The 8,622-nt window shown below is 51.1% G+C and overlaps 2 protein-coding genes across 3 annotated transcripts in view; both read right to left on the bottom strand.

Annotated features, from left to right (window-relative positions):
- Window positions 1-3,045: 3,045 nt before the first annotated feature.
- On the bottom strand, window positions 3,046-7,427 carry DPEP3 (dipeptidase 3). 2 transcript variants are annotated; one of them, XM_010851004.1, is made up of 11 exons: window positions 6,923-7,427; window positions 6,505-6,631; window positions 5,894-6,023; window positions 5,667-5,808; window positions 5,353-5,419; window positions 5,059-5,235; window positions 4,696-4,780; window positions 4,090-4,165; window positions 3,478-3,613; window positions 3,289-3,388; window positions 3,046-3,195 (listed from the first exon to the last, which is right to left on the bottom strand). In XM_010851004.1, exons 1-11 carry the CDS (start codon window positions 7,186-7,188, stop codon window positions 3,149-3,151), a joined length of 1,353 nt encoding a protein of 450 aa, XP_010849306.1. In that variant the 5' UTR covers window positions 7,189-7,427; the 3' UTR covers window positions 3,046-3,148. The 2 variants fall into 2 exon arrangements, with proteins under 2 accessions (XP_010849306.1, XP_010849305.1); XM_010851003.1 differs by having other exon boundaries at window positions 3,046-3,388.
- A 50-nt stretch (window positions 7,428-7,477) lies between these two features.
- DPEP2 (dipeptidase 2) overlaps window positions 7,478-8,622 on the bottom strand; it is an 8,847-nt gene continuing 7,702 nt past the window's right edge. Inside the window, exon 12 of the mRNA XM_010851002.1 lies at window positions 7,478-7,685. Within this exon, the coding sequence (XP_010849304.1) occupies window positions 7,566-7,685 (120 nt within the window). The 3' untranslated portion in view covers window positions 7,478-7,565. The remainder of the gene's footprint in view (window positions 7,686-8,622) is intronic.

Genomic DNA, 8,622 nt, shown 5'->3' with positions numbered 1-8,622 from the left:
CTCACATGACCAGTACATTGTTATTGGCTGTAGGCTAAGAGCTCAGGGGGACTGTGGACCAGGGACACTGGGTCCTTCTCATGTGAACCTCTCCCTGGGCAGCTTGACTTCCTCATAGTACAGTGGCTACAGTCCATGAGTGAGTAAGCATCCTAAGAAGCAGGACAGTTCCCTGGCCCCAGGCCTGGATGGACACAACATCACTTATGCCATATTTTACTGGTCAAGCAGGTACAAAGCCCAGATTCAAGGGGTGGGCAGACATAGATTCCATCTTTGGATGGGAGAAGCATCAAAGAAATACAGGACCATGTATAAAAATTACCAGAATAGTATGTCAGACAACACAATAGGTGATCTAATAGCAGAAAATTTTCATTGAGAATGAATCCATAAATTAGAAAGACCAAGTTAAGGAATTCTCCCAAAAGAAGAAAAAGAAAACAAGAGAGGTATGAGATAGAAAAAGAAGTTCTAGTATCTGCACAATAGGAATTTCAGAAAAAGAGTAAAATAAAAATGGAGGAAAAGTGCAACATGAATGAACCTCGACAACATTATGTTAACTGTAGGAAGCCAGATACAAAGGTCACATATTATATGACTCCATTTGTAAGAAACATCCAGAACAGGGAAATACATAGACACAGAGAGCAGATTGGTGGCTGGGGGAATCACAGGATCAGGTGCAACTGCTTAATAGATAGAGGGTTTCCTTTTAGGATGGTCAAAATATTTTGGAACTAGATACAAGTGGTGGTTGTATGACATTGTGAATGTACTAAATGCCACTGAATTATTCACTTTATTTTAATTTTTTTTAACTTTATTTTTTATTTATTTGGCTGTACCAGGTCTTAGACACAGCACCTGGGATCTTCGTTGCCATGCGCATGCTTTTAGTTGCAGCACGTGGGATCCAGTTTCCTGACCAGGGAGCAAACCTGGCCTCCCTGGGAAGTCCCCTGTAATTTGTTCTTTTTCATTGCTGTGTTCTCTTCCATGGAGTTAATACCACACCATTGATTTCTCTACTGTTGGGTTATTTTCAGTTTGAAATTACTAAAAATAGTGCTTCTCTAAATATGTTTGTTCATGTCTTTCTGTGCACATGTGTGCAGGCCTTTCTGTTGAGTCTTTAGGGGAGAAAAATGGTTAAATCCTTGGGTATATGTGTCTGAATATTCATTAGAAGGACTGATGCTGAAGCTGAAACTCCAATACTTCGGCCACCTGATTCGAAGAGCTGACTCATTGGAAAAGACCCTGATGCTGGGAAAGATTGAAGGCGGGAGAAGGGGATGACAGAGAATGAGATGTTTGGAGGGCATCACTGACTCAATGGACGTGAGTTTGAGTAAGCTCCAGGAGTTGGTGATGGACAGGGAGGCCTGGTGTGTTGCAGTCCCTGGGGTTGCAAAGAGTCAGACATGACTGAGCAACTGAACTGAACTGATATGTGTCTTTAACTTTAGTAAATAATGTGGAACAGTTTTTCAAAACAGTTTTTTTTTTTTTTAGTCAGTTTACACTGCCACCAGCTGGGTATGAGAAAACATTATGCTGCACATCCTTAATAACACCCTATTGTTCATCTGTTGAATTTTAGTTATCTTTTTCTGTGAGTTTTACTTTGCATTTCTCTAGTGACTAGTATTGGAGAAGGCAATGGCACCCCACTCCAGCACTCTTGCCTGGAAAATCCCATCGATGAAGGAGCCTGGTGGGCTGCAGTCCATGGGGTCGCTAAGAGTCGGACACAACTGAGCGACTTCCCTTTCACTTTTCACTTTCATGCATTGGAGAAGGAAATGGCAACCCACTCCAGTGTTCTTGCCTGGAGAATCCCAGGGACGGTGGAGCCTGGTGGGCTGCCATTTATGGGGTCGCACAGAGTCGGACACGACTGAAGCGACTTAGCAGCAGCAGCAGCAGCAGTGACTAGTAAAGTTGACAGTCTTTTCATTTTCTTATTGGCCACTTGGATATCCTCTTTTGTTAAGTTCCTTTGCAAATGTCTTGCCCATTTTTATACTGGCTTGTCTGCCTCTGGATATATACCTTTTGTCAGTTATACATGTTGAAAACTTCCCCCACTCTGTGACTTGATTTTTCACTTTTTTTATGTTTATTTATTTATTCGGCTGCGCCACGGCCTTAGTTGCGGCACAAAGGATCTTTGATGTTCATTGCAGCAGGCAGGATATTTAGTTGCGGCATGCAGTCTTACTTGCAGCATGTGGGATCTAGTTCCCTAGTGATTGAACCCGGGTTCCCTGCACTGGGAGCCCAGGGTTTTACCCACTGGACCACCAGGAAAGTTCCTGAGATGATACTCCTAAGTGGAAGACTCACTCTCCTAGATATCAACTTGTTTTAATAAATGGAACAGAATTCAAAGAGAGACTGACAAGTGTATGGACACAATTTATAACAGTTGGCACTGTAGACTCTCTGCTAATTTAAATTTCCCATGGAAGGAACTTAGATCTGGCTCTGGCCCACCCTGTGGACTGGGAGAGGAAAGTGGCCAAAAGATGGAGGGTCTGTAGGAAGCTGAGCAGATGTAGAGCTGAACAGTTTCTTTTCTTTCTTTTAACAGCTTGATTCCCACCCCCGCCCATTAAAAAAAAAAAAAATCAGTTTAACAAAAATCAGAGTACCTTATCTGAAAAATCTTCCCATGCTTTCTCTCTTGATATTTCCAAACACATTAGTTTATTCTATAAAAGGTATCATCCTCTAAAAAATTTTTTTAAAAAAACCTTTCAGAGAGAGATTGGGAATGTACCCTTTGTTACACTCCATGATGGGATCAACTTTGAACTTGATTCTTTACCGCTGTTTTGTGGGCTCAGGCTTTTAGCGTAAGAATAAGGTAAGGTTCTTCTGCCTTTCCAGAGAGAGACACAAAGCTGGAAGCCAGTGGGAACCAAACATACTGGGCAGCTGGGGGTAGAACCTAAGACCCCTCACCAATCAAGAGCCCATCAGACCGAACCCCCTTTCCCTGTGAAGAAAGGACTGTCACACCTGGCTCTGTACTCGAAATGTTTATTCTCAGCATATATATGTTTGTGGCTGGATGACTAGAAGGGAAACTTCGTGAGACTTTGCCACAGTGACCTCTGGGGGACTAGCCAGGTCACTAGAGCCACAGGATGAGGACTGAGAAGGTGACAGCAGCCACAAGACCTAAAACGAGTTGTAGGGAGGCTTTTGGGGACCTCTGGAGGGCCTGGTTGGTTAGCCACTTGTTTCTCACCCCGTGTGTGGCCCGAGGCTTACTCTGAGGCTGAGTCAGGAGGTGGGAATGGCACGACCTGCCCACTTGCCTATTTGGAAATTCATCCTCCAAAGGACTCTGACCTTTGCTTTCCTCTCTCACCTGAAGATAAAAGTCAGCAGTCAGTGGCTTCCACAGTGCCCCCTCCCCCGCTGAAGCCACTGAACCCTCTTTTGTCCAGCCCAGCACACCTGTTCCACCTGACTGAAGACCCGAAGCAGGTTTCCACGAAGGACGCCCTGAAGCTCTTCCTCCCTCCAGCCTCGCCTCAGCAACTCCTCTATGAGTACCGGGTATGTGGACACATCCTCCAGCCCCTCGGGGAACCTGCGTGGCCACCAGCTGGCTAACTGTGGCTCCTCAGCCCTGGTCCTGGCTGAGGGCCCACTGTGGCACCAGCTCCAACCACATATGGGAAGTTAAAGGCCATGTTCCTCAGGCTACTGAATGCAACTTTGGAAGCTCCTGGAAGAACTGGGCTTCGGCAGCACTTACCTGCTGGGCAGATGCTCAGCCCACAGCACATCTGCTGGGCTAGCAGTGGAGCATGTGCTGGACAGGTCTTGAAAGGGGGTGGGATTCTTAACAACTGTGATGCCCTGGAGTGGGAATGGGTCAAATGGACCACAGGAAGGACAAGGAGAATCCAGGAACCAGGTCCTGGGAGGGGAAAGATGCCAGGTGGGCTAAAAGACCAGAGTCTGTAATGGAGGATGAAGGATGGGAGGACCATGGATGGGGAACTGAGACTAAGGGACTCCCCACTGTATCCCAGCCAAGACAAACCCCAGGGAAACACTCACCGGCCAGACCCATCATAACTCCCGCTAATCCCGATGAACTCAGATCCCATGACTGCCCTGATGTGGTCAAAGTGATCTAGAGGATGAGGGTAGTGGTGGGTGGCATGAGGCTGGAGTTAGATCCTGGAACCAGCCCTGATCTGAGGAAGCTCAGCGTGACCAGCTCCCCTGCCCAAGGAAATCCAAGACAGGACAGCTGATCCCATGGAGCTCCTAGCCTGCTGTGAGTTCTGGAGTGGCCTCAGGCTAGACACTGGACCCAGAGTGAACCTCAGGGCCCGAACCTCTTAGGACCTTTTCTTGCCTAGGAGCCACCATGCCTCTGGTTCCTTGAGAGCCTGGTCATAGGGTTCTGCCTGTCCTGTCTAGGGATATGGGAGCAAAAGAGAAACTCAGAAGCAGAGGCAGTTGCCTCCCCCTAAACCTGTTGCACTGGTTGGAGCCCCAGATCTGGGTTCAGGGCAGTGAAGAGCTGTGTCTGCTCCCCTAGACTGTTGGGAGGCCTGCCCAGGGCCCAGGGTGTGCTAGAAGGCTAGAGCTCTCCTGACGGCCCGAGCAGCCACAGGCCAAGCTACAACTGCACGAAGAATTGTACGTGGGGCTCACCTGCCACGGTGGACACATTAGCAAACAGGTTACACTGCAGCACCCCCATGGACAGCGACACCATCACAATGCCACCATTCTTCTTCTACGTGGATGAACAAAGGAACACTCAGCTTGCCCCTGCTGACCTGATGGCCTGCCACCTATGCCCGGGGGGTCCTGATAAGGCAAATGCTTGGTGAGGGCTTGGGTGAGGCTTTACCTCTCTTGGCCCCTGGGTGGGAACTGATTTGGCCTTGAGTTTCAGAGATAGGGGAGGGTTAACCAGGTCCAAGGGTGAGTGAGGACTGGACTGGTAGCTTTGCTCAGGGTCAAGGATCTTTGGATGAAGTCCTGGGTTTGAGGGCTGGGGTGGCCGCTCACCAGAAGTTGCAGGATGTCATCAGGAATGTTTAGCATGTTGTCACACACAGCTTTGGCAGCCGAGTGGGAGAAGATCACAGGAGCCTTTGACACCTTCAGGGCTTGCTGTGCCAGGGCATGCGACCCATAGGACAAGTCCACCATCATGCCCAGGCGATTCATTTCCTCTATCACCTTCTGCAGGGACAAGTGGAGGATTTTTTTTTGGTGGGGGGGGGGGTTGTCAGGAGGGATGCACGTGTGTGCATACCTGTACAGGGTGGCTGAGGTAGGGTATTGAAAAGGAGTTCTTACCTCACCAAAGCTTGTCAACCCACTAATGCTGGTGTAGAAGAGCTGAAACTTGGTGGAGCTCTCTGCCCTGAAAGACAGCCAGAGGAGGGCAATCTAGCAGGCCACACCTTGGCCAACAGAGCCTGGACATCCAGACTCTCTGTCCGCGTGTCCCACCTCAGAACAGGGTGAGGATTCAGACCAGCTGCTTTCTGGGAGTGTGAGGGACCTGCTGATAGTCCAGCCTCCTTCTGTGGACCCCTCTATCCTCACCTCTCTGGCACTTTCCCCACCAAGCATCTACCATTCCACCCCAGGCCAGGCAGTCTGCTCACCAGGGAGTGTTGCAGGTAAAGGTGAGCGTCAGGTAGCGAACTCCCAGCAGATAGAAACTGCGTAGCACAGCGAGGCTGCTGTCAAGTGAATGACCACCCTCCACGCCAATAAGGCAGGCAAGCTTTTGAGTGCTGTTCAGTCCTAGAAGAAGATGGATCAAGTGGTCAGAGGCCAGGGCCAGAACCACCAGAGTAGCCCCTGACTCCCCTCCCTTCCCCCAGCCCACCTTCGGCTGAAGTCACGAGCTCCAGTTCATTGTAGGAGTCACACATGCGGCGGATGAGGTCAATCTGCTCCAGTGTGAGGCGCACGGCATCCTGGTCCTGAGTCTGGCATGGGGCGTAGGCTGACCAGAACTGGTGGTTGGCCCAGGGGTCCAGAATGAGATTAGGCTGGTCTCAATGCTATAGGCCTGCTACTTACTCCTCCTCAGCCCTCAGGGCACTCATGTGGGTCAGTGGCCTGAGTCCAGCACCGCATGACCCTGTGGTACCCTGATGACTATTCAGCTTGCTGCCAGCAGCCCAGTTGAAATCATGACACATCATTGCTTGCTGTTTGTCCATGGGCTATGTGAATGCCCCAAGGGCAATCCACCATATCCTTTGTGGTTTCAGAGCCCCACCCTCACCAAGGATTTTCCGATCACTTTCTGTGTCTCCACAGAACCTGGGCACCCATGCAGCTGGCCTGTCTTGACCTCCAACACCCCTATACTCACTCCCCAGCAGCCACATGATGGCACATAGTGTGTCCTATGTCCATCAGAGGCCTGTCTTCCAAGGTTTCTGTGGCCCCCAGATTCCCCAGAGGCCATTATGTGTGTCCCTCTGGTACCTGTGCACCCACGAAGCCATCCCTGAGCTTGTCTAGGTTGGTCTGGCCGAGTCTGAAATTGCGCAGGTTCACACCTTGTAGCTTGTTCTGGAAATGCCGTTTCAGGAGCAGCGGCAGGTGGTTGTGGCTGGGGTTGTCAGGACAAAGTAAGAAGAGTAGGGGACATGGCCTCCAGGTCATGGGCCTACCCTGTCCCACCCCATATCCCCACCTCACACGGATGATAGTCCTGAAGAGCAGATATTAGGTAGGGGTTTCTACCAGCAACAGCGTAATGGGGAGGAAGGCGCCCTATGGGGGTGGTGGAGGAGAGGGGTGTATCAGGGAGCTTTCTCTCTAACTCTTGACGCTCTGGACCTCCTCTCCTGCCCAGGAACGGGTTCAGCGCCCACCAGCCCGCACACCCCCACCTACGCACCCATCCACCAGCCGGAAGTGCCGCATCAGGGCCCGCGCACGCTCCTGGAGACTCAGGCCTCTAGGGGTGCCTGGAGCTGTTGGGGTGCTGGAGGTGGCCGGCCTGGTCAGGGCGCTAGGGGTTCCCCACGTGGTCTGGGCGCTGGGACCGCCCGGGGTGGTCTGGGCGCTGGTTACCAGCCGCAGCAGCAGCCAGAGCAGGAGCAGCAGACGCAGCAGAGGCCGCTGAGTGAGCACGTGGGGACGCTCGGGGCCTAGGGACAGCATTGCTGCACAGGGCCGAGCAGCCGGGCAGAGGCGGGTCTCGAGAACTAAGAGGAGCGGGCGAGGGGCAGAGGGCGACAGTGGGGTCCCGACCGTCGATGCTGGTGACCCAGCGGCACGGCTTCGTGAGAAGCGGCTGGAGTCAGGACGCTAGGCAGATTAGCTCGGGGATCCGCAATGCCGCCGCCCAGCGTTGCCGCCAGGGGGAGGTAGGCCCTTCCCTCCCATCTAGGGTCGCGCCCCAATAGGCCAGGCCAGCCTTTGCCCCGAGCGCCCTCAGGCGGCTCACCATGGGTTACCTCTGTCCCTGCTTCCTGCCCTGCACCCACCCCTCCCAAGCGCCAGGGGCCTACTGATTCGGGGAGGAGGCCAGGGGGTGACTAGGAGGGGCCCAGGAATCTTCCCAGTTTCACCTCTAGGCAGACAGGTCGCAAGCCCATGTGGGGTTTTAGCTGCAGGGATATGCCTGCACTCCAATTGGTTAAATATTCCATGAAATTCTGGGAAGAATTAAAATTTAAAAGAGTGAATTAGATCTGTATGTTTTGACTGGCAGAAGAAAAAGATCCCCTATATATTTTTAACAAAAATTAAATTTGTATAATATTTATGGGAGACCATTTTGTTTTAGTGCCTGCTCGTTCACTAAGTTGTGCGACTTTTCTGTCACCCCATAGACTGTAGGCTGCCAGGCTCCTCTGTGCGTGGGATTTCCCAGGCAAGAATACTGGAGTGGGTTGACATTTCCTTCTCCAGGGGATCTTCCCCAGGGATCAAACCCACATCTCTTGCATCTCCGGCATTGGCAGGCGGATTCTTTACCACATCTCTTATTAAAATTTACTTCTGGGGACTTCTTGCTGGTCCAGTGGTTAAGACTGTGTGCTCCTAATGCGGGGAGCATAGGTTCGTTTTATAGGATGTGCCTCTGCTCAGAAAACAAAAATCTTCCCCCAAATTTACTTCTGTACCTATGTTGACATCAGTTCAGTTCAGTTCAGTTGCTCAGTCGTGTCCGACTCTTTGCGACCCCATGAATTGCAGCACACCGGGCCTCCCTATCCATCACCAACTCCCGGAGTTCACCCAGACCCACGTGCATCGAGTCAGTGATGCCATCCAGCCATCTCATCCTCTGTCGTCCCCTTCTCCTCCTGCCCCCAATCCCTCCCAGCATCAGAGTCTTTTCCAATGAGTCAACTCTTCACATGAGGTGGCCAAAGTACTGGAGTTTCAGCTTCAGCATCATTCCCTCCAAAGAAATCCCAGGGCTGATCTCCTTCGGAATGGACTGGTTGGATCTCCTTGCAGTCCAAGGGACTCTCAAGAGTCTTCTCCAACACCACAGTTCAAAAGCATCAATTCTTCAGCGCTCAGCCTTCTTCAGAGTCCAACTCTCACATCCATACATGACCACAGAAAAAACCATAGCCTTGA

Source organism: Bison bison, unplaced genomic scaffold (assembly GCF_000754665.1).
Source record: "Bison bison bison isolate TAMUID 2011002044 unplaced genomic scaffold, Bison_UMD1.0 scf7180017864297, whole genome shotgun sequence".
NCBI classification, from domain to species: domain Eukaryota; kingdom Metazoa; phylum Chordata; class Mammalia; order Artiodactyla; family Bovidae; genus Bison; species Bison bison.
Note: the sequence above shows the minus strand (reverse complement) of the source record. Positions and strands in the feature narration are given on the sequence as shown.